Source organism: Penaeus japonicus, unplaced genomic scaffold, assembly GCF_977035675.1.
Source record: "Penaeus japonicus unplaced genomic scaffold, GWHDUDI00000001_assembly GWHDUDI00000018, whole genome shotgun sequence".
Lineage (NCBI taxonomy): Eukaryota > Metazoa > Arthropoda > Malacostraca > Decapoda > Penaeidae > Penaeus > Penaeus japonicus.
In genome coordinates, this window is record NW_028234420.1 from 39,554,161 (window position 1) to 39,580,539 (window position 26,379).

At 35.7% G+C, this 26,379-nt stretch overlaps 2 protein-coding genes across 3 annotated transcripts in view; both read right to left on the reverse strand.

Annotated features, from left to right (window-relative positions):
- Positions 1-99: 99 nt before the first annotated feature.
- Positions 100-20,379, reverse strand: LOC122255472 (uncharacterized). The gene is made up of 25 exons (XM_043019546.2): positions 20,277-20,379; positions 19,231-19,419; positions 18,904-19,026; positions 18,672-18,783; positions 18,395-18,545; positions 16,966-17,061; positions 16,542-16,741; positions 15,667-15,795; positions 15,214-15,370; positions 14,979-15,098; positions 14,252-14,468; positions 13,480-13,675; positions 12,430-12,682; positions 11,982-12,203; positions 11,350-11,469; positions 11,115-11,242; positions 10,521-10,626; positions 9,882-10,094; positions 9,176-9,535; positions 3,110-9,003; positions 2,806-2,885; positions 2,326-2,471; positions 1,800-1,961; positions 1,111-1,500; positions 100-846 (listed from the first exon to the last, which is right to left on the reverse strand). Exons 2-25 carry the CDS (start codon positions 19,385-19,387, stop codon positions 544-546), a joined length of 10,035 nt encoding a protein of 3,344 aa, XP_042875480.2. The 5' UTR covers positions 19,388-19,419; positions 20,277-20,379; the 3' UTR covers positions 100-543.
- A 3,961-nt stretch (positions 20,380-24,340) lies between these two features.
- The window catches only part of LOC122255473 (uncharacterized), a 20,767-nt gene continuing 18,728 nt past the window's right edge, over positions 24,341-26,379 (reverse strand). For both annotated transcript variants that reach the window (XM_043019548.2, XM_043019547.2), the window contains exon 3: positions 24,341-26,379. This exon is cut by the window's right edge and continues 1,383 nt beyond it. The gene's annotated coding sequence lies outside the window, so the exon portion shown is untranslated.

Here is a 26,379-nt window from a genome sequence, read left to right on the forward strand (position 1 = left end):
TGATAATAGATATTTTGATAAACAGGATACAAAACACATTACACATACTCCAGTGGGTAATCCCTTGGAGTTCAATTCATTTCTGGTTAACAAATACTCTTTAGTGCTAGACTTTTATTTTAAAATATTTACATTTTTAATATAAAAGAAAATATATGTACAGAGGTACAGGAAGCACAAGAATGAACAAAAAGATAAAGCTGAAGTAAACAAAATCCACACTGTATTGCAGGAAATAAAAGACTAATCCAAGTAATTAGTAAACTTAAAATATGTCATGTTGTCTTAGAAAATAGCAGTCTTTAAAAATTTGTAATTAATTCTAGGTGATCAATATATCCTAATGGTGATACTGATTCACTGTTGTTCTTAATCATAGGTACAATTTATAATCAAGAAAGAATTGCCTCTAGTAAGTGGGAGAAAGGTTTGATTGTTTTATTCATACTATATAAACCAAAAGGAAACATTCCTAACGAAATCACACTATCTTCAGATTTATAACAGATGCTCTCCTACTTCAGCAATTAAACCGTAGGGAGATCACTGGGTTTTGCATTCCTCTTCCTGCTTCTTCTTTGTTGAAGTTGGGAGATAGTACTTAGAGTAATCCTTATTTTCCTTGTTCAAACTCTGCCACATTGGAACCTTGCCGTCTGATTTCTGAGCTTCAGAAGATGGCACTTTAGCTCCTGGGAGGCGCTCTATTCTGGTTTGGCTGGGCAATGGTGCATTGTGGGTGCCAAGATGCAGCTGACTTCCTGCAGGATTGGGTGCCAGGGAGGTACTCCTGCTCCTTCCTTCTTCATAATTGGTTGCGCCTTTACTGAACTCGGAAGTCAATTCCTGTGCAAAGTGGATAAAAAATTGTTGTGAAATAATTATGATAGGTATGCAGATCTTATCAAAGAAAAAGATAGATTAAAAAAAGTGTAATTCAGTTGTTTATGTCCTTCAATAAATGACCTAAATAGCATATCCTGTTTTTCAGTTATCCCTTAACAGTACATAAAATTATCTTTCATCTTGACTGAAAATGTTAAAGGAATAAAAGAGAGAGAAAAAAAAGGAGAATTAAGACAACTGCAACGGAAAAAGAAAAATATATACCTTCACTGGTCCCAACATGGTCTGTCTCCTCATGCTGGTGGGAACTGAAGTGGAATCGGCCTGCATCTTCTGCAAGTGCTCTTGCTTCTGCTTCTCCAGCTTGGCAATCGTCTCCCTGTGTTGGCCAAGTTCAAACTTCTGCCTTTCGCTCATGCTACGAGTCTCCTCTATCGCCGTGTGGTACTGTTTTATCTCGGCACGCTTGCTCTCCAGTTCTTTTGTCATCTTCTCCCCCACTTTCTTCTCCTTGATAGCTGCGTCTTTCCACTCCTGTGCCTTTTTCTTGTAATGATCCACATGCTGTTCCATGATCTTGCAATCATTCTGTAGTTGTTTCTTCTCCTTTTCCAAATGATACACCATATTCTTCAGGCCCAGGACCTGCACTTCCTGTGGAGGAACATTGACAGTGAGATTGATTTGCTTTATGATGAACATGTAGAGAAAAGCAAGAAAGAGAGAGAAGAGAGAAAGAGAGAGGGTAAGGGAGGGGAGGGGAAGGGAGGGGAGAGAGAGAGAGAAGTGAGAGAAAATTAAAGAGAAAAAGAGAATGTGAAAGGGAAAAAGACAGAAAATGAAAGATGAAAGATTTCGTGCTATTTTTCATACTTATTTACATTTTGCCTTATTATACCGTACAATATCAACCACAATAAAGACAAAAGAATACTGAAAGAACAACAGCTTACCATCACAACACCACTCCCACTGCTATAATCAAAGCTTCCACCTTCAGGCTGTTCACCTTTCGCCTCTGCAGTGTGATGGCTGCTGCCCTTCATCTCACAGATTGTAGAATCCATGTTTTTGTTGTTTTGCAAGCGGCGCAGCTCACCCTTTAAGTGTGTAACCTAGAGTAAAAAGTCATTAGTATATTAGTACACAAATCATGGAGTAAAAGAGGTGCATGAGATTGTGTTCTTCCTGTTTTACTGCCACTATCAAAACTCTGATACTGTCCTCAGAGAGGGGGGAAATTCTTGACATTTTAATGGTGGTAAGTCAGTAATATTATTGAAATCAAATACAATTCATTTGCTAACTATAGAGAAACAGCTTTATCAATCAATGCCATTTTCCTGTTAGAACCTGATAAAAATAAAACAAGTGTACCTTATGCTCGGGAACTCTCTTTAACTAAACGATATTACACCAAAGATACCTCTTCCTGTCTCCAATACACCCTCTAATCTTCACATAACAAGTCACTCTTACCTTTTGATTGGCAAAAGCCAGCTCTTCTCTCAAGTTCTGAACCTCCTTTTCAGCTGGAGCATTGAGAGCGCGGAGTCTGAACCTCAGTTCATTATTTTCCCGTTCAAGAACCACCAACCGGTCACGCAGACTGGATTCTTCCTCGACTGATTAGAATAAGCCACATAAACATTATAAATAAAATGAAATGGTTTATCTTATTCTCAATTATTCACATGACAGAGAAAATTGTGGGAAGAACTATAATTCTGAGGAAACTGGCTGCCATCAGTAAAGAAATGTAGTCAAGTGATAATATATCAAAGAATATAAATGCTTTTGCTACATCACAAAAACTGTAAAGGATTTATGAACCTCATATCATTTTATCTATGATAAAAATAATATCTCTATAAATCACTACATGAATAGAAAAGTAAGAAGATTCAATCTGGACTTCATCTTTGAATGAGAGATATAGTTCTGATTGAAATAACTTACCACTTGCAGAGGAATTTTTAGACATCACTCCAGAATCACTCTTTAAAGATGCATTTTCATTTGATAAGTGTTCAATTTTCCTGTAAAAAGTAAACAATGAAAAGTCAATGCCTTTTCCCAATATTGACAAAAATACAATATCCATTTCATCCCTTACTCATATTTACTGTTTTTTAATCCCTTTTCAAATTCTTCCATATATGTTAGTAGTAAAATATTTATACTTCATTTTTCTATATCAAAAAATCATTTTTTAAGTTCTCAACATACTAAAACTGTACTGTACAACTGCCATAACACTTACATTTTCAGTTGATGGATTTCATCAGTGGTTTCTGAGAAGGTTCCCCTTTCACTGCTTGCATGAAGTTCCTCATTTTCCTTCTGCAGTTCTTCATAATCCTTCTCCAAGCTATCAAAGTTTGTGTTCAGCAAATCACGCTCTTTCTCTGCGGCATCCATCTTTTCCTTCATCCACGCCAGTTCACGCTGGAATGCCTCATCAGTGGAGATAACTCCTTGTGAGCGTCTCAGATCTTCCAGCGTCTTCTCAAGCTCCTTGATCTTCTTCTCCCGTTCTGAGCACAGCAAGATATACTGGTCTCTCTCCTGTTCCATGTCACTTGCCCTGTTCTTCCTCTTCTTCCCAGTGGTGTTCAGACCAGGTGTTGTCATGGAGGAACTGTTCATCAAGGTATTGATGCGCGTTGAGAGGCGGGAGATTTCCTCTTCGTATTTTTCCTTCTGCTCATCCAAGAGGAATTCTGCCTTTACAAGTTTTGCCTTCAGGCCTTCACATTCTTCATACTGTCTAGTGTACTCCTGCTTCCACCTGTTGACTTCATCAGCCACTTCTTCAAAGTTCTTCTGGCTGGCCATTAGGTCATCCTCCAACTGCTTAATTTTTTCCATCATCTCGACTTGCTGCATACCATCTTTCCTCTCACTAGCCGATACCATAAGCATCTCAACTCTTTGCTGGTAGTCCTTTATTTGGTCCTCGAGAACAGCTTTCTCCTCCTCATACACCAATTTGAATTTGTCCATGTCACCAAGTCGTTCCAAGAGCGTGTCAACGGTGTCACTGCTAACCTTCAGTTCTTCTTGTAGACTTGCCCTGACTTGCTCTCCGTCTTCTACTTCAGTCCTCATTTTCTCAGTCGCATGCTCAAGTTTCTTGTTATGAGTCTTAAGAGTGTCTACTTTATTTTGCAGAGCTTCCTTCTCCTTCAGTAGGGCCTCTAGTTGATTCTCCTGTTCCTGCAGCTGTTCTCTCAAGTACTGCACGGTAAGACTAGACTCACCAGACACAGAGTTCTCCTGCCGTGAAAACTCCATCAGTTTCGATTTGGTAATCGACAAGTCATTTTCAGTCTTTTTCAATTTCTCTGCAATATCATTATACATAGTGCCATATGAGGATCCCTGTTTTTTGTAGTGCTCGACAATGTCATCCATTTCTGCATTTAGACGAATACACTCCTCGTCCTTGGACTTCAGTTCTTTCAGATCTCTAATTTGACTCTTTAACTCATCAATACCTTTCCCTGCTGTATCATTATTTGCTGTCTGATTGCAAATCATCATGGAATCTGTGAGTTTCTGCTTTGTGTCCTTCAGTTCAGTTTGCACCTTTGTTAATTCCTTTGTCATGTTAGAGATTGTGTCTGCCTTCATCTGTCCTTCCTTCTCAAAGTGCTGCACAATATCATCCATCTCTGTGTCAAGTTTCGTGCACTCCAGCTCCTTTTCTTTTAACGATTCTTCTTTCTCTTTCAATTCCTGCTGAAGACAGTGAAGCTGTTCTTTACATTGCTGTAGCTCTTCCTCTGTCCTCATCAACTTGATGGAGAGTTCGTGCTGAGCATTGTATCCTTGGTCGACCTTCCCCTCTTGTTCAGCTTTGTACAAGTTAATTTCTTCTTTTAATCTCTTAACATCAGTTTCTGTTCTTCCCAGCTGTTTAACTGTGTCTGCCCGTTCTGCATCAAGCTTCACACATGCCTGTTCTTTTGCCTCCAGTGCATGTTCTTTCTCCAGCAATTCTTTCTTAAGTATCTGAATCTGTTCCTTGAAGCTCTGCAATTCATCTTCAGTCTGAGACAATTTTGCCATGACTTCTTCGTGTTGCGACATATACTCGCTGATTTCTCTCTTGTATCTCCTGATCTCATCCTCATATTCAGCCTGGAGAGTTGCGAGGTTTTTCTCAGTATTCCTCAGTTTCTCAGGTAGATCTTCTAAACTAGTTTTCATGTTACTGTGCTCTAGAAGCTCTTTCTCAAGTTTGCTATATTTATCTTTCAGTCCATCCAATTCTAGTAGCTTATCCAGCATCTCTTGATTCTTCTCTTGAAGTGACAAGATTGTTTTCTCAGCTTCTTTGACACTTGATTCTTTGCATTCTATTTCTGTTACCAAATTTTGCAACTGCTCTTCTTTCTCTGATCTATCTGTTTCATATTTTTGCAGCTGCACATCCTTTTCTGACATTTCTGTTTCATACTTCTCAATGATCCTCACCAGCTTTTCAATCTGTGTGTTATTTGACTCTAGCTGGTCATCCAGCTCCTTCCCTTGAGCTCTCAAGTCTGTGATTTCTTCTTCCAGCTTCAACTTTTCTTCTTCTATGAGACAGACTGCTTCCTTTTGTTTTTCTAATTCTTCCTCCTTGGATGTTAGACAGCTGCTGAAGCTTTCTAAGTCTTCCTCTAGATTTTCTATCTTGCTCTTTAATTGATCCTCATTGCATTTTGCTATTTCTACTAGTTCAGTATTTTCTTCTAATGCCTTTGCTGTTTGTGCCAATTTTCCCTGCACATCACTCAGTTCTGCATCAATTTCAGACAATCTAACTTCAGATTCTGACAGTTTCTTACACAGGTTTTCCTTTTCAGATAGATGGCAAGATATTTCCTCTTCTAATTTCTCAACCTTGTGTTTGTATTCCGCCTCTAGATCAGCGAGGCTACTCTCCAAATTAATAACTTTCTGTCGAAGGCCATCTGTTTCGGTGAGTGAATCCCTTTTCTGCTCTGCCACTTCCCTTTCCAACTTGCTGTATCGTTCCTGGACTTCCTTGAGCTCTTTCACTTCTTCAGCCATATCTTCATTCCTTTTCTGCAGACTCTGAATCTCACTCTCAATTTCGCATATACGAGAGTCCTTTACCTCTACCTCTTTAGAGATAGTCTGCAGACACTCTTCTTTTTCAGATACTTCACTTTCATACTTTTCAATAATCCCTACCAACTTCTCCACTTCTTCCCCTTTAGAATTCTCCTCTTGAGATTTGAGAGTCAAAAGATCATTCTGGAGCTTCTCTTGTTCAGATTCCAGTTTTGATATGATGCTGTTCTTTTCATTTACCTCATCTTCATAAGCCTTCAGCTTCTCTCTAGTAATCATCAGATCTTCATTTAAAGTTTCCATTTCATTTTTCAATGCATGTTGCTCTGACTGCAGAGTCTCCACAATGTCCTCTTTAGTCTTGATGGCTTCTGCCATGTTCTTCCTGTCCTCACACACTTCATTATGAAGTTTATTTAAATGTTCAACTTCTGCCTGAAGTTCTTTTACTTGACTGGACATCCCTGATTCAGCTGAATCGAGGTACTGCTGAAATTCTCTTTCCTTACTTTCTAAGCTTTGATGGCTCTCTTCCAGCTCCGATGTGAGTCGCTGAACTTTGTGGTCTTTAGCTTCAAGAGCCATTCTCATGTTTGTGCGGTCCTCATTCCGTTGGTTGATCGCACTTTCAAGCTCCTGTATCTTTTCATCCTTGATGTTTAGATTTTCAATGTAAGAGGAAACTTCCTGTTCATGTTCAGCATTTAAGGTTTCCAACTCCTTCTCCTTCTTTGAGAGAACAATCCTAAGGTTTTCCATGTTATCCTGCAGCTGCTTGTGCTCTTTGATCTTCGTGCTGTACTCCTCTTTAAGCTGTTTCAGTTCATCAAGTTTGTCGCCTAAAATGGAATGGTCATCTCTGTCAAGTGTCTTCTCTGTCTCAATTTTAATGGAGGCGTTATGTGATTCTTGCAGAATTTTCCTTTCACTCATCTCTTTGAGTTCTTGCTTTTCTGCTTCTGCACCAACTAGGAGTTCCTTCTGATGCTCCACACTCTTCTTCATCTCTTCTAGTTCTTCCGTTTTCTCAGCAAGGTCATTTTCATGACGAGCAATAATGTTCTTGAGCTCTTGGATTCTGTTGTCTGTCTCTATTGAACCATCAGAACTCTCTTTTTGCAAAATCTCATAGTTACTTGTTACTTCTGCAAACTTATTTTGCTCTTCTAACAGCTGTTTTTCTAGGGCACTAACTGTGGTCTTGAGTCCATTACATTCAACAGTTAGATTCTGAACCTCTAGTTCTCTACTTGCTAGTGTTTTTCTCATTTCCATAGCCTGGGAATTTGCTGACTCAAGTTCTTTCAATTTCTCCTCTAGTGCTTCTTCCTTATCTGAAAAGTTAGTAATGAACATTTCCATTTCACTATCCTTTTCTGCAATAACTTCTGAAAGCTTATTATCAAAATCTGCTTGTTGTTTTTCTGCTTGGCATTCTAGAGCAACAATCTTCTCTTTGGTAATGGCAAGTTCCTTTTTAAGGTGCTCAATGGACTCTTCACTTACATTTCTTTCTTGAAGATCTTCTATCTTTTTGTCTGTTTCTTCTAGTTCTTCAGCCTTTTCACTTAACTTTTTCCTCAATTCTTGGTTACAAGCTAATAATTCCTTGATACAGACAATTTCACCAGAGTCCAACTTACAATCTTCTTCAAAGGAAAGAATCTTCTTCCTAGCTTCTTCCAGCTCCATGTTTTTCTCCTCTAATTTCTTATTCAGTTCTTCCAGTGTGTTCTTGACCTCTTTAGCATTCTCATCTGTGTTTTCCTCACCAAACATATCTTCACTTGACACATCAGCATCTTCCATTTTAGAATCTTCATTATTAATCTGCTCTTCATTTTCCCCCTGAGGTGATGTTGCCTCTTCCACTGTTTCTGTGGCTGCTGCGTATTTCTTCAATTCATCTTCCAGTCTTGTCTTTTCATTCTGAAGATCCTCAATCTGTTTTTGAGCCTTGCATAGATCTTGACTATCATGCATATGCTCTCCCTCGGGACAAAGGGAATCCGTTATTTTCTTCTCCACAGTGTTGTCCTTTACAGCCTCTGCCTCCCTCTTGCTGTCATTTAGTATCTGTTCTAAATTCTCATTTTCATCCTGCATCAGTTTTAAGTCTGCTTCAAGATCAGACTTGTCTTGTTTCAGAGAATTAACCTGCCAGCGAAGACTGTGGCATTCCTCAGATATTATATTGCTGTCAGAAAGCTCCTCTTCCTTTGATTTCAAACTGGCCTCCAGAACTTCCTTTTCTTTCATAATAGCTTGTAGTTCAATTTCTACCTGTTCTTTTGCCTTCTGAGATTCCGACCGTTGAAGTTCTAACTGTTTCACTTTCTCACTGAGTTGGATATTTTCTTGATTGAGCAACTCTAACTGATGTTTCAGCTGACTGATTTCCTGACCAGAGGAGTCACCTCCAAGGTTCAGAATGGAGGTTTCAAAGGTCTCATCACACATATTCATGGTCATGTTCATACCAGCTTGATGTAGTTCATCAGCGAGAGACTGTGGGGCACTGGGATAATCAGCGACTTCCTTCTCTTTACTCTGACCTTCTGACAACTGTTTTATTTGATCCATTAATGCACCATTCTCTCTATTAAGTAGATCTAATTGTTGCTTCAGTCTTTGTACTTCTAGCTGTGAGGAATCGGTTTCAAGGTTGAGAATAGAGGTTTCAAATGTTTCGTTGCAAAGAGTCATGTTCATGCCAGTGTCCTTCAGTTCATCAGCAAGACTGAGTGGGGTAGCTGGGAAAGCAGAAGATATCTGTAGCAAGTCACTCTTTCCCATTTTAGCCTCTTTACTTAACCTAGCTTCAAACTCTGCACGCTCCTCTTTAAGCTTAGCCTCATACTCTGCCTGTACCTGCACTTTAACTTCTTCAACTGCTTTTTGTATTTCCTGTGCAACAGTATCACCATGAGACTCAAGAGGATGCACTGATTGAGTATGTATTTGGGACTTGGTGTGTGTGCAAGAAGCATGAGTGTGAGCAATGTAGTCTGCACAAAGGGCCTCAGCCATATTCCATAAACTAATTTGGGATTCTACTTCAGCAATAATCTGAAAAAAGCAATCAATTAATTTTACAATATGACACTTAAATATCTCATATCACTAAAAAGCAAGGTTATGCATTTTCTATATTTTACTAAATATAAATAAACTTGTATGCTCATACCCTTCTTTCAAATCAATATCATAACTAAATCTTAAACCTCTAAAAGCAGCTTACCTGAGAATGATATTTCTGCTTGTGTAAGGCATCTTCTCTAATTTGTTCTTCAAATTTCTGTTGCTGCAATTGCTGCTGTTGTTCTTGTGCAAGAAGCGACTCCTGCAGAGCTAGCAACTGCTGTTTGATGATAATGAAGTCCTGCATCTGGAAGAATGGTTCGTCCAAGGAGCTAACAGAACCTCGATTAGGAGTTGAAGGTAGCATTATGGATTCTTCTAACACCTGTAAAGTCTCCGACAACTTTCGAGAGATTTCAGATGACACTATAGTAGAATCTCCTTGTGTTGCATTGAGAAGTTGTAGTGGCTTAAAAGCCATGCTACTACCAACTGCATTGCTGTCACGCAGGTTTTCAATCTGCAAATCAGATTTGGTGTTAGAAATGGGCAACACAGTGAAATTTACTATATCTAAATATCCCTGATCTGTTTCTTATAAAGAGATGCATTTGAACTGAACTGATTTTCTTTCATGTCATGGATATCTCATCAGAATGTAAATGATAGTGTTTCATCCATATCCAATAAAAATAATTCTTCCAAAGCTACATCATGAAAAAGAAGGGAAAAAAGTCAGAGGAAAGGAAATTTTTAGAAAAAGAGAAAATCACATATCCTTTTTCGTTTCTAACTTCCATAAAAATCTTTCATCAACAAAATAAGAAGTCAAAGGAAATAAATACAAAGCTAAATAGATCCACTACCTCTTCCTCAAGTTCACGAATACGCGTGGCCGTTCCCTGGGATTCGCGCTCTTCAAGTTGCATCTGGAGTGCATTGGCAGTTTCCTGTAGGTGCAAGTTCTTTTGTTCTTTGTTCTCTAGCTCAGACTGCACTCTCAGGAGTTCACTCTCCAAAGTTTCAATGCGAGAGACTTGTTCATCTAGCTCTCTTAGCTTATCCATAAGGATCATCATCTGTGAATAAAGGGATTTACAAGTGAAGTTTTTTCTATGGCTGGCTATTTTCCAGGATATAATATTTCCTTATGTGGCCAATACTGAGAAATGAGACAGTAAATCATACTTTTGCAATTATAGTATTGTGTTCATCTTATATGAACCTACTTTCTTGATGACCTGATATGTATAAAATGAATGCAGAGAAAGTATTATTGATGTTTCCAAATACAATTTAACCTTTTCCCTGTCACTCAATTACAGATTCTAATACATTCATAAACTGGTTATGTTATGCAAAAATCTGTAATATCAAAATAAAGCATGAAAAGCTGAGAAGACAATCTTCTTGATATTTTAAGTAACAATTAGAAATCAATTCAGTGCACAGTTGTATGAGGTATTAAACACAATCTCTAGAAAACCAAACAGCACAGTCCCTACCTCTTGGAGCTTCAGGTTTTGTTCATCAACTAACTGCTGGGTGGCTTGTTGCTCTTGTTGTGATGCCTCCAGCTGTACTTTGAGTTCAGCATTACTTGATTTCAGCCTTAAAACAAAAGTAAAAAATGGGGATAATGTTAATGTATGGAAAGTATATTGAGACCAGTGTAATTAAAACTACATACACATATATTTCTTATTTTCTGTACCATTTGTTTTAACTAAATTTGTCAGTTGACTCTGATAGCTGGATAAAGTTATTGTTAAATAAGTTTTTCTGATGTTGAAATGTTTTTATGCAGTGCCACTCATGAGAAATTAGTAATATCATTTATTTGGCCTAATTGTGGGAAGATAAACAAAAACCAAATTCCTTATAAAGATTTATCTTGATCATAAATTATTACTGGTTGCATCTAAAACCCAGTACTTAACCTCTTTACAATGACAAATAAATCTTTAATAATAATAATAATCCCTGTGGCAAAATCTCTACCATTAAAATGCTATTTTACTAGAAACCCTAATCAATAATAGTGAACTAGTATGGAACACACACAAATTAGGAAAACTGAAGTGGCTATCGAGACTTACTCTTGGATTTCTGTTCGACTCTCACGAAGCTCATTCACCTCTTTCTCAAGCTGAGAAACGTGCATGCTCCTCCTTCGCACTACATCCACATTACTGCTCTCGTGGTTGGCTATCTCCTCCCAAGCAGCCTAGAAAGGTTAATAATTAAGTCTTACTTCAATATGTCATTAAAAGATAAGCAAAAAGCAAAAAGCAAAAAGAAGAAATTTGATTTGTTACGAAAGACAACACTCACTTCTAAACTCCTCCTCAAGTCATTCTCTTTGCCCTTCTGTTTTTGGAGAGCCAACTCCATCACCATGTCAAAATCTTGTTTATCATTCTGGAACTGTTTTATGTTTCTTTCCTTTTCCTCCTGGAGAAGACAAAAAGTATATAACAGAAATCTGGAACAATGGATAAGTTCGAGAGATCCACAACCTGACAAGAAATGTGGATGCTGAAATATAAAAGCTCTATTCTTTAGTTCTTTTGGGAACAAACTATTGAAGAGAATACAGTGCTCTACTTTAAAAATAGGACAAAATAATAATGTGATCAAATGAGGAAGCAGAACGATATGGGATTGTCAAGAGCCGTCTAAGAAAAGTAAAATGAAGGAATAAATTATTCAGAAGAAACCAAACACTTAAATTCATACACTATGGAGTCAAACACAATACTGCACATGGAATACATATATCTGTATCAACTGCTAAAAGAAGCCAACATAGATAAGGGTTACAAAGTATAAGCACTTAGTTCAAGAGGAACACTGAGCAGCTTATAATGGATAAGTTTGACCTTCAAAGGTTGCAAAAGCTCAAATTCATATACATAAATATCTAAGAGGCTATGCAAATAACAATCCAGAAATGTAGTTCTCACCAAGGATTTCTTCAGCACCACATTTTCCTCTCGTAGAGTGTAGAGCTCTGTCTCAAATCCACACCTCCTTTCATTTTCCTCCATGAGTTCTTGGAACTGTTCCTGCAAGGTAGCCAAATCCTGGGTCTTCTGACATAGAGCCCGGTTGGCATCCAGTAAGAGGGTTTCGGAGTCTTTCAGTGAATGCTTTAGAGAAGATATTTCTTTGGCCTGAGCATCAAGCTGTTGAGTAAATGTTAAATAAACATTCAGAAGTGTGATAAAAAAAAAAAGTGATTTTTGGAAAAGATATGCATAGTAGCAAAGGCATTTTTACTGTAAATTACAGTGCCTAACTTAACAATCACAATAGTACTACTTTTGAAGTAAAAAATAAAAAGTAAAAGGGGGGTGTAGCAACTATAACCCCCACCATACTTCTAGCAACAGAAAACTCAAAATTTCTCACCTTGGTATTATCAATAGGTCCATCAGCTATTTTCAACTGGAAACTCTCTTCCAGCAACTGCAACTCTGACTTCTGAAAGTCTCGGAGTTCACTGAGTTCCGTCTGCCAGTCCTGCAGCCAGTCATTCTGCTCCTCCAACTTTTGCTTCAGTTCTGCATTTCTTGCTCTCAGGACATGAGCTGGAGTTCCTGGGGAGCCAGGAGGGATTCCTGCACCTCTCTTTGGTGTACTTGGGTAAGGAGACCGCAGCAGGCTAGAAAACAATGCTGATGTCAATATGGGGGGGTAACGACAACAATAATAATAAATAAAAACAATAAATAATGATAATGAATAAAAAAAAAAAAAAAAAAAAAAAAAAAACAAAAAAAAAAAAAAAAAAAAAAATATATATATATATATAATATATATAATATATATATATATTATATATAATTATATATATATATATATATATATATATATATATATATATATATATATATATAATATATATATATATATGTATATATATATAATATATATATATATATAATATATATAATATATATATATATATATATATATATATATATATATATATATATATATATATTATATATATATATATATATATGTATATGTATATATGTATATATATATATATATATTATATATGTATTATATATATTATATATATATATGTGTATGTTTATATATGTTTGTATATACGTGTGTTTGTTTATATGTATGTATGTATGTGTGTGTGTATATATGTATGAATATAGTGTGTGTATACATGTATGTATGTATGTACATGTGTGTATGTGTGTGTGTGTGTCATGTGTGTGTGTGTATATATGTTTGTATATACGTATGTATGTATATATATATATGTATGAATATATGTATACATGTATATATATGTATGAATATATGTATATGTGTGTGTATATGTGATTATAATATTGGTAAAAATAATGATTAAGGATAAGGTGTTCACCATACTTAAAGTCAACCAAACTGTGTGTGGAAAAAAAAAAATCACTTTCTTACATGACTCAAACTTACTTTATCTTTGGTAGTAAACTTTCTTCAGTCTGACATTCAGCATCAATGAAACTAGGTGGGAGAGTGAAGTCAAACTGGACCCTCCTCTTTCGTTTTCCTCCCAATATATCAGGAGTGCTGAAACTGCCCTCTAGTTTCCCCAGTTTTGACTGCTCAGCCAAATCCATGTTGAAACTAAGGTCATCTTTTCCAAAGCCTGGAAGATAGGACAGATTAAGAAAATTCACTTTTGCCTTCAGAATCTTACATATTTCTTTTATTGCCTTGAGATAGAGAAATTATAGTCAAAAGTTAGTTTCCTTTTACTTGTATAAGCCTGTCTAATTAGATATTTCTTTAATTACTCTGCTGCCTGAATGACACACTGAAAAAATCAATCAACCATGCATTCAAGATATGGTCATCTGGAGAATATAGTCATAGATAAAAAAATCAATATAATCTACTAAAATTTACTATACTAAAGCGCTTAACCCATTATGGACAAATCCCATAACATAAAGTGCATCTAGGTGATGACGTTCCACAAAATTACGGTCTGGGTTTATTAAGCAAGTCGAAAAGTCTAGGTGGGAAATAAATTGCCATGGGACATTATAAGGCACTCATGTACACTTTGTCTTCACTGACACTTCTCATCCACTTTCCACTTATCCAACCCCAAATGATGTCAATAAAAGGCAAATGCATACAATTTTTTTTGTCTGTGTTCACCATGACCAACTATTTTCACATCTACCTAGTCTACAAGGAGTTAAATTACAAAGTTTACCATCAGAAGCAGTGGAGCAGTTGAGGGGTGGACTTTGGGAGGAATTGGACGACTCTTCTGCAAGCGTCCCCAAATCCTTCCAAGGTGGCAATTCCGGCCGCATGAACTCGTGATCCAGGTTCAGGGGCTCGATCCTCAGAGGTGCCATACTCATTCTCATGGCTCTGCGTGCTGCTGGGGCTGCCCAAGTCTCACGGCGGAGCTTTTTCTTCTTGTCCTGCGGCAAGAATAAGAAAGGGTGAATGTATCAAGATCTTAACCAACGCTTCCAAATCTGGATTACACGAAATTGGTAAGCAAAGTACTTCTTAGAAGAGTTTGGAATATTGCTTTTTTTTTTTTTTATTGATTTCCTGTACAATGGTCATTTGGCTTATCAAAAATACTTCTTAAATATTTCTTTTATGAAGCTAATGTAATTTGGGTTATTTAGCTGGAACATAACTCAAAACAAGGCTGAGAACCATTGGCTTAGACAAACTTCCTTACAAAACTCAATACTATATTTCCATCAAAGGCTTTAAAACTGTCATATACAAAGGCCTATGGTGGCAATTCAAAAATCTTATATATGGTATGGCAATAATACACTCTAAATCAGGATGAACTTCAGTGATAACCTGGAACAAAAGTGTTTCTAACATCAAATCCTCAACCCAAAATCTATTAACAAACAAGGAGCAAAGAAAGATTGCCTAGTTTTGAAAGCTTAAATTCTCATACTTACAATAATCTTCTTGTCAGTCTCCCTTGGCAGGCTAGATACAACCAACATAGTTTTCAGCTCGTTTACTTTGGCCTGAAGGTCTTCATTCTTGCGGGCTTGCATGTCCAGCATCTCACGCACCTGATTTCATGAATGACAGTTCTTTAGTCGTGAGTTATACTGGTTATATTCACCAGAAAAAAAATATGAACATTCTAATTTTATAGTGGAAGTACACACACTGTAATGATCTCACCTGCTCAACTTCTTGTGCCTTGTCTGTACTGCGCTCTTTTTCAAGCGATTCCTTTAATTTTTTAATCTGTTTGGCATACCTCTTCAGTAGAGCTGCCTCGGACAAAACCTCATTTACAATAGGTTTGTTTTTGATTGATTTGGCTCTAGAGGCAAACCTGTGGACAGCAAAAAGTAAAAAATATAAATAAAAAATGAAATGTAGCAGTTATTTATTTGGTTATACTGAATTCTGAACACTGCACAATCTAAAATGCATTCATCAACTTTAACTAATAATTGCTTTGTCAGAGTATGGGAAGTGCTAATGCTGATGTCACATGTGTACAACAAAAGAATTAGCTTTTAGTGAAGAAAAAGATGAAGAAAAAGCATACACGTTAGTCTTATGCTTGCTTTTAATCATAAAGATATCACACTACACAGAATGTCAAGTGGTGATAGTAGACATTACCTTAGGGTAGAATGTGTTTGGTCCACAGCTGCTGGAGTAACTGTGCAAATAATAGCAGTCTTGGCATTTCCTCCTAGTGACAGTTGCAGAATTCGGGTCAGCTTTGAGTCTCGGAAATTTACAAACTGCCTGGATAAAAATAAAATAAAAAGATATATAAATATATCTAAAAAAAAGGTTCAAGTTAAATTATTTTTCACAGTAATGTCAATATCATTTTATTACAATCTACTCTTTACACTCATCCCCTATTTGTGATGATCCATGATTGCGACATCAACTAAAGACAAAGGATAAAGAAAATCCAAGCCTAAAATACAAGAACAGCTGCCTAGCTCTATTTTTCTCTCTCAATGCACATATCTAACACAACTACGTACATATATGCATATTATATATATGTGACCTCCCACTACAAAACGGGTCAGAAAGTCGCCCAAGTCGCCTGGTGGATTTCAGATTATGACACGTCTAGAATCTGCAGTAATTTTTCTTTTTAACAAAACTTGATCCACCAGAGGCTTGGAATATACAATATTTTGAATTTGTGAACATTACTTTCACAGATATTGACTTTTGGAAAACTTTGACTTTGAATATCATTGGAATAAATGTAGTTAACTGCAATGCATTGTAAAATATAATGTAAAACACTTTAAGGGTACCATGTATTGACCATTTTTATTACACCAATTATTTGTCCTAGTTGAGAAGACCCAGGTGGACATTCAACTTATTTTGTAGTGGACACACACACATGCACATATGTATATCATACATATACACAAATATATTGTACACTTATAATAAACAAATATCAAAATAACTATCTTACTATTCCAATCTAACCAAATACACCAACGTCTGATACTTACTCTCCCTCGCTCAGTTGAGAAATGACCCGTCCAAGCATGAAGAGGGACCTGTTGATGAAGCCTCCCTCTTTGAGCCTCTCCCCAGTGGCTCCTGTCTGAGATGCATTCTCTGAGCCGGCGAGATCAACCAGATTCAGCTGTGACACGACTACAGCCGAATCACTGCCGTCACCTTCGGTACGTTCTCGTGACTCTAGAATCTGCAGAAGGGAAGGTCACGTGATTAGTGTTTGGCTTATATCTATTTATTATATCGTTACTTGTAAAATTATTTAATCAAATATTTAGATAATTTTCTCAAAAAAATAAAATCACAAAAATAGAATAAAATCGCAACAGACTGAATGTCTCTAAACAAACAAATAATGTACATCTAAATATAATCTTTGCTCTTATATAGAATAAAACCAAACAATTTTCTTACAACACGAAATATAGTATGTGATCTTGAGCTTCGTTCATTCATGTTTGTAACTCCAACATGGCGATTCTTGTCTCCTCTTCTCATCAAGGCTAACAGCTGTAACAAAAAGAACATATGAAAACACAACCGTAAAAGACAACCTCCTCTATGTTCTAAGTAACCAATAAGAATTTTGTTTCAGTCAAAATAGGTAACAGTGATTGAAAACATACATTATATTTTCTGGTTTGTCAAGGTTGTACTTGTTTACTGAAACCGAGTTTGGCTTTCTAATTAAAACTATAGAAGAATATGATGATGATGATTATAGAATTCTAATGTTTCTGTATTCTAATAAAACTGAAACCTGAGTTATATTTTGTAAAGAATATTGTAAGCCTGTTTTCTCTGGTTATACAGTATTATTAGGCGTGTAAAATAATATTTGAAAATTGTCAGCAAGACCAAAATTGCCCATCGAAATACACAAATCAATACTCATGTGCCTAAAACCAGTGATGTTGCAGCCTCTGCATTTTGCACCCTGGTAGAGACAAAACATACCTCAACCCACACATATCCTGGCAAGATACAGCTTGGAGACCCCACTGGCAATTTACTATCAAATATGAAACTAGTTAAAGCTCTTTCTAGCCAAATGCACATGCTGTAGGTTTGCTGCTTTTCACCTGAGCATGAGGTACTATGATCATAATGTTGTTTGAGTTATATTCAGGACATTTACTGACATGTGTTTTGTCTCAAAAGAAAGAGGGGTCTTCTGCATAAGGCTTTGATGGAGTGGCTATATATCCAATTTACAACTCAAAATACTACTGTGAGTTCTGAATTTAAAATGGAGATGCTGTCATGTTGATTGATTGAAAAATATTACATTTTTAAAAATAAAAGGACCACTTAAAGGTAAAATAAAGTGCTGCCTTCTAAAAAAATTACTGACACTCAATACCATTGAAAATAATTTGCAGAAGCAAAGGATAACAGTAAAATTTGATATCAAATATGTCAACAACAGCCACTATGAAAACTAAGTTCCTATAATGAGGGAGGGGTGTGTATATATAGGCTAAAGTGTAAGTCTAAGAGTAAGTTGGATTGGTGGATGGAGTAATAAGGACTTAGTCTCAGGGTGATATCATCCCCCAGGTTACAATTACCAAAAACATGCTTTTACAATGGCATCCCTTGAGTTGATATTAATGGCTTCTAGTCCTAACTTTTATGATGGAAATATGCTAATAACATACTGAGATCTATCTTAAAATAAACGGTATTCAATTTTTCACTGAAGACCAGCATGATGCAACTCTGCAACATGATCAGTTTACAATCATTTAATATTGCATTTTATATGCAATAATTAAACAGCAAGCCTACATAATTTTCAACATCAACAGCTAAGGTGGAATTAAAAGGAGATCACACTTACACTTTCTTCACAGTTTACGCACTCTTCCTTCAAATCAGCCACGTACACATTGCCTGAAATATCCTCTCGAACGCTCAAGCTCTTGCCGCGAGATTCACGCGAGGCAAGTAGATCTGTGATGTTCTCATTGTAGATTTCCATGTAAGAGACCCTGTAAACACAAATGGCCACACTTAGATATTCCGACATTCTTGCAGATGCTTAATTCATCCTATATATATCCATGTTCAGAGGCAACTTACTGGGCTCCATTTTAATTAAAGAGATAGTGACAAACCTGATCAAAAACTCGCGGTCGGGCGTGTTCTCAATGGCATTGAAGATGTTTTGGATTGCCATTGGAATAATACCTGGGCAGTCACGGCCCCCCATCATGGTGAAGGTTTTCCCTGTAAGCGAACATAGATAACCATTAATCGAGTCAATCTGCATTTCATCATTGCATGTGAATAAAGTTAGCAACGCAGTAAAAGCATCTTTCAGAAACTTTGAGAACAACCACACCATACCTGAGGAAGTCTGCCCATACGCGAAAATGGTTCCATTGAAGCCGGCCAAAGCAGACTCCACAATGGGCTCTGCCACTTCGCAGTATATGTCTGTGTTGTTGTAGTCCGAGCCATATACTCGATCTAGAGAATGGAATAATTGTTATCGGTATATGTGAAGGGTAATAATTTATAGCTTTACTAGTGCTTAAAAACTTCAAGATACAGTAGTTGAGTACTATCCTCTATTCATTCATAAATATCATGCCAGCCTGTTCCTCTAAACATGCACTGTCACATACAAACACAAACATTTAAATACCTTTCCCTAACAAGGTCAAAACTCACCAAATTTATACGGAGCACACAAAGACTTTCGCGTCGCGGGGTCAATCTGTGTGAGTGTATTGTCTGTCCCCGTCTGCCACTGGATGGTTGAGGCATCGGTCACCTCTCGCGAAATGAGTGGCCTCACTCGCACGGCCACAAGAACGTTGTCCGACATTGTGACTGCAAGAGTGCAATCCTAATCAATCCCTGAAAATAAGGGAGAGGGGGGAGGGGAGGGGATTAGTAAATTGCGTCACTTCACCGGTAACTAAATTACCTTTATCTTACACACACAGTTTTCTTTCTTTCTTTTGAGGATGTGACATTCAGGTCTTCATGAGTCATAAATATGAATTCTTTTGAGTATAAAGCAAAGCTGTGCTGTGTATCTATCTAAGTCCCATCTTTGTGTACTTTTAAATAATTTGAAAAATGCTGCAGGGCATTTTGACATTTCTTAATAATTCTTATCACATTAATGCATTTTTTTCCTTAAAAACAATGAACATTTGAAAATCATATATGTCATAAGATCTGTTTTTAACCAATTCACTAACAGCCAATGCATAAAAATATTGATAAGACTAAATTCACTCACAATCAAATCTGGAAGAAAAAAAAACTCGTTCTTAAAAGCTAATCATCTCAGTGCAGTTAATTATGTATGATACATTATAATCGGTCTTCGAAATAACTGTCAAATCACCAAGAAGAAAGTATAATGAAAATCTTACATAATTAACAGAAACTTGCCATACGTTTCAAAATACAATCCAATTTTAAATATCATTCATCCCTCCTTTCTAATTACCATAACAAACAGCTAGAATAATCTTCCAATGCTCACCGCCCTTAATTCAAACAACTTTTTTAATCACAAACTATAACTAAATCTAGAAAAAAAAATAAACTAGAACAATTTCAACGCATTTAAAAACCACACCACCAACCCTCAAATAAAACCCAAAATACCGCTCATCTAACACAAAAAAACTCTACAAAAACAATAAAAATAACATCCCCCAACCTTCACCTCCCTTCTAAACCGAACAAAATGGCCATACCTCGTCGAAATCATCTAAAAATCCAGGAAGAAGAGATAGACGCGCCCTCCTCCGCCTGCCTCCTTCATAACGACGTTTAAATTCTCGCGAGAAATTTTCAAAACAGCGGACTAAGGGGAAGGGAAAGATACGCGGAAAAAAGGGGTATTTGGCAACTTGATGTGAGAAGCTTCGGTGGGGAGTTTAGTTCCGCGTTTGGTTAATAGATGGCGTGGGTGTTGTTGATTTTTCGTTTGGTTGTTTTTTTGTTATTTTTTTAGGGATTTGTATTGCTATTATTGTGACTCTTGTGATATTAATGTTATTCTCATCATCATTACTGCTATCTTTATCACAAGTATTATAATCATTATTATTGATATTGATACTGTCACTATGATATTTCTATTATTGCTATCATAATTATTATCATTATCATAATTACTATCATTACCCTTGATGTTATCATTTCCGTTATATATTATTATCAACGTTATCATTATCATTACTATCAGTATCATCATTATTAACATAATCATTATATAATCATCCTTAACATCAGTGTTATTATCATTATCATTATTGTTCTTATCGTTTTGTTATCATTAATAACATTATCATTATTATTTTTTTCATTATTCCCATCCTCCTAATTATTGTTATCATTATTATCACCATCTTCATTGCGCTGTTATCATTATTGCTATCATTATTATTATCATTATTATTGTTATTAATGTTATTATTGATTTCGCGTTTTTATTCATATTATAGTTACTATCATCATTATGATCATTGTTATCATTATTACGTTCATCATTGTATTCATCATCATTATCATTGTTATCGTTATCCTCTTTATTAATATTATCTCCTTTACTATCATTATTATTACTATTATTATCACTATCATCATCATTGCTGTTGTTGTTATTGTAATTATCACTGTCATAACTTTCATTGTTATTGTCCTTTTTGTTATCACCTTCATATTCATTATCATTACTGTTCGTATTATTACAATTATCGTATCATTATTAACATCAATAATATCATTATCATGGATTTAATATAGTTTCGATTAGAATCTATTAGCATCATAGATTTAATACTTTCTGAATATAGTCAATTAATATTAATTAATTAATAAGTATCTACTCTATTATAAATTCTGCTGTGATTACGATTGGTAAATGTAGTCTTAATAGTTTAAAAATAAAAATATGAATCAATAAAAAAGGTAAATCTTAATGATCGCCTATATCAAACAGGGTATTAATAATTACTTTATGATTCCGTAACTTATTTTTAATTTACACATTTTCAAACCAGCATAAACTGTGTTGTCAAAAATATAATAGTTATACTTTAAAAAATCTCAGTTATTCTGTGAAGGAAAGATATCCCACTTTCTATGAATACATCCGTATTACATGTTTGGAGGGACTTTCTGTTCATGAAGAAATACGGTTATATTTATTATGAAAACTGAATTGGTGTTTCGTCCTTGTTTACGTAATATATATATAGAAAGAAATTATCATTGTCATCATCATACGAAATCATTATTATCATTGGCATTATTACGACTGACTGTTATTATCCATATGATTCTCATCAATATCACCATCATCCTTAGCTTTTTTTTACATATTATCATTAATTTTTCATTGTTCTCGTTCTGTGGTATCGTTCGAATGGTAAAATTAATTAACACACGGGCGTGGATACTAATAACCCCCCCTCCCACACACGCAAACACGCGCACACACACACACACACACGCACACGCACACGCACACGCACACGCATACGCACACGCACACGCACACGCACACACATACATATATATACATATACACAACAAAACCAAGAGATGTAAAGAAAGGGGGTTTCTTAATAAATGGCCCGAAACTATTTAATGGTGTCCCGAAAGATATTAGAAATCTAACCCAGTGGACTGTGGAAGAGTTTAAAAGAAAATTAGATGGCTGGCTATCTTCAGTAGGAGATGGACCACCAACGAGTGGAAGTGAAAGAACGAGGCCTGAATCAAATCCCATCCCTCATCAAGTTCAGTTTCGTGTAATTGACAAAATGCGGGCGGTTCCCCAGGATGGCCCCGGCATGAGGCACTATCCTTCCTGTCTGTCTGTCTGTCTGTCTGTCTGTCTGTCTGTCTGTCTGTCTGTCTGTCTGTCTGTCTGTCTGTCTGTCTGTCTGTCTGTCTGTCTGTCTGTCTGTCTGTCTGTCTGTCTGTCTGTCTGTCTGTCTGTCTGTCTGTCTGTCTGTCTGTCTGTCTGTCTCTCTCTCTCTCTCTCTCTCTCTCTCTCTCTCTCTCTCTTTTTTTTTTTTTTGTAGAAGCAAGGATGGCTCTTAGAATTGACGGTTCACTGTGAATGCTTTTTTGATCATCCTTGCTTGATCCTTCCCACTTATAATGGGCTGGTTTGATTACGTTACCTACCCATTAATTATCATATGCATCTGCATTATTATGTTTCAAGCACTCCTTTGGTGGTCATAGGGGCTCTATGCAGGCACAGATTTTATTTTGTATCATCGTTTTTTATCTTTACATGGTGTTTTTTCCTCCCCTCTGGCACATACTGTTAATTTAATTGGTGACAATGTTTCATAACTTGGGAGAGAATATCAAAACACAAATTCATGATATGACAATAAAGTCATGGGAAAAACAGAATTCTTTTCAAAAGGAAATTGATGGAATCTAATATGATTTCAAGCCATCTCTTCATCATCAATATTACTATGATGGGTTTAATACCATGACAACAGCTAATAGCATTGTTAATTTAACAATATAATAACTGATTACAGACAGTAGCTTATCAAATGCTCACAGAAGTTGCCTCTAAAAAAAACAAATAATCTACAGAAATATGATGTTTAATAAATTTAATTCAAATATTTAGCATCCATTTTGAATTTCTTCTACTTTACATCTATATCTAAATGGCTTTTCATGTGCAAACTTATCCTGGTTTGCAATTCATAAAAAAGCACAGCCTGAAGACTCAATTGACATTTTTTCTACTATTCTTTTCAAAGATAACAAATTGATAGCATTATAATGAGTGTATGAGTTTTTGCTTCATCTATTGACTAAAAACATTTAATATACCCCAATCTTTACATATATCCTAAATGTTTCATCCTAGCTTAGGTATTAGAAGCATCATGTCAGGTAAATTGTGGTTGTGGCACAACTGGCTCTATTGTCTCTGGACATGTACCCAACACAATGTGCCTGAATGGAATGAGATGAAGTAATATTGTGAAGTACTTCAGGTAAAATTCTATTTATTTACATCTGCAATGCTCTATTCCAATGAAGAAACATAGATGTTCAACTGTATGTAATAGTTTTGTTTTCTTCTAAATAACATTGGAAAATTGTAGAAGGTGGTAGCACCAAGTTCTGTATACTTCACTCCTATACACATATATGTGTTTTTAACATTCATAGATGCACACTCATACATAAATGCCTATAGCAAAAGAAGCATTCTCATTCTCACCTGAAGATACAAGCTTCTAAACAGTTTTATATCAAAGTACTCACAACGCAAAGGTATAATTTATATTTTAAAATCAAAACCCACTTTAGACAGATGAAGTTCAGACCATATGCAAATAAGATTGAGGGGCAATTGGAAAAAAAAGGTCTATAATGCAAAATGGGACTTCACATATTCACAGGACCACTATTTCTAAAAATTGTAGATATTGAATATATAAGGAAACTCAACAATTTACCATCAATTTTACTCTTCTGCAGGTTTCATTCTTTATTTGGACATTCATGCTTGGAGTTTTCATTTATCTAGGATTTTAATTGAAGAATGAGTGCTTACTTACACTGGGTGTTGACATCACCTATTTCTATAAACTCAAAATTTGTGCATATGCCTCAGACTGGCCTTAAATGCAATGATACAATTTCTTTTCTTCAAAATTCATATGCTCATCATATAAAGGCCTAAAATTTGCAAACAAGTAAAGGAACATATAGTGCACTAATGTATCATTGGGATAAGTAGGTGGCAGTGTGAAGGAAACGATTTCATATTAACATTTGTATATTTCAACATCAAAAAGTGACTGGATACTCTATTGCACACAGTTCTACACACCTCTTCATAAGATGAAATTCAACAAAACTATGAATTTTGTGTGAAGAGGCCACCGTTGACTACATTATTTACAAAGAAGCGTGCCAAGGCAGAGAAGTTTTTGTGTTCGAAACTGATGAAAATTTGACATACTGCAATATGCCATTCTGCAGACTGACTTTTAAAATCTCACATACCATAACAATTATTCATTTCCAGGTAGAAAAAAAAAACAATGTTCAGGGCAAAAATAAAAGATCATAACAATAATCTCTCTCACCTCCGTAACTGAATATCCTTGGCCTATATGAAATGGATGTCCTGAATAAATGAGAATGCGACACTCCATACAGATTCAGAGGGCAAGTAATCAGCTTCAGGATTAAAGGATTCATGATTTCACTCACGTTCATTTGTTGTGACACTAAAATGTTAAAGCAAATTACATCAATGAATGTGTTAACTACTATTTACAAATATAATTGAGCACAAAAAGTCATAAATTATAATCTATTCTGGGTGAGGGTCAAAAATATATGTATCTACTTAAGAGGCTATTGAAAGTAAAAATATAAAGCCAATCAGAATTGGAAAATAAACCTGGAACGTATGGCCACACACAATTCAGTGACCAGTTTATATTGTTTGGCTTAGAGATAGATGTATATTACACAACAATGCAATGCGATTGAGAAATGATAAGACCATTTATTTCACACTACTTTGGCAAGTTATAGATTTTTTAAAAGTTTGAAGTTCACATAAAACCCTACAGCATTATTGAGGGATTTCCTTCAATTTTCTTCTGAATATTTTATATGTTTACAAATTATATGACTTTCTTAATACTTTCTTGACACCTTTTAATCTGTTTGTTACAAACCGTTCAGTTGTACAATAATCCTCCTCTGTTCTAGGTCCATTAAGTACATTATCACTTGTATAATAAAAATCATACCTTTAATAAATAAATACTTAAAATTACTTCTTTCCAATGAGTGCTTCTTCAAAATAGTAATAATTTCTCAGAAGGAACTGTCACTTGTCTTTTAAACACTTTGTTTCACATTTTTGGTTGCCTTTTCTTTTTTTCTTTTTTTTTTTTATACATTTTCCTATACAGACTATAAATACAACTGCTATTTTTTCAAGGTCAGTGAAACTTCATTGATTTGAAGTGCTCCTAAAATGCAATTCAGTACAGTTATGACTATCATAATGGAAAGTGGAGAGACAGCAAACTATGTAGCTGATCTTCCAGACTGGCTGACATGATGTCTCATACATTCTGACTAGGATTTTGTTCTATGTTTGTAGACTAAACACTTGATGACTGATCTAGAGGATCAGCAGGTATAACAAGTTATGCAGTCTTAAGCGTGTAAGTTATCCGATGCTTCAGAAAGTAATTGTACCCTGATTATTAAAAGCCTAAAACACAAGAGAGTTACTTTTGTTGATAACACTCAAAAATCTAGGACACATTATTGTACAAAAACAACAAGGAGAAATAAATAACTTAACAATACTGTTATTAAATAAAATAGAATACATATTATAAATAAATAAAACAGCAGTAATTTTCACTGCAAAACGTATGGCACAGTTTAAATCTTTGGTTTTTCTACTTGCATCAAAAGGCAGCATCTTCTAAAAAACAAAACCGAAACACTACCCGCATGAGACTACTTCAAGACTAGCTACAAGACTACTGTCTTGCGGGACACCTATCACCGCAACACGACAGACACTACTAGGGCCGTGTTCATGATGTTTATGGAACGCTTAAAAAGGCAATCATTAGACTTATTTATGGCCTCCCAATCTGCAGACTGAGAGGTCTTGCTCCCAAAGAACTTTTCTCTTACTATATAGCTATAAAGTTTCATAGCTTTTTATATTCTTGATCCATCTAAATTTGTTAAATTTCTGAATAAATCTAGTTGATCACTTTGTGACCAACAGCATCATTTGCAACAACCAAGATC

Bases quoted from the DNA above. Each gene is read 5' to 3' on its own strand.
- LOC122255472 (XM_043019546.2), bottom strand. From the start codon at position 19,387: ATGTCGGACAACGTTCTTGTGGCCGTGCGAGTGAGGCCACTCATTTCG. The intron at 15,099-15,213 runs GTGAGATCATTA...TCATGAAATCAG, and splicing joins AGGCACAAGAAGTTGAGCAG to GTGCGTGAGATGCTGGACAT. The intron at 2,472-2,805 runs GTAAGTTATTTC...TATTCTAATCAG, and splicing joins TAAAAATTCCTCTGCAAGTG to TCGAGGAAGAATCCAGTCTG.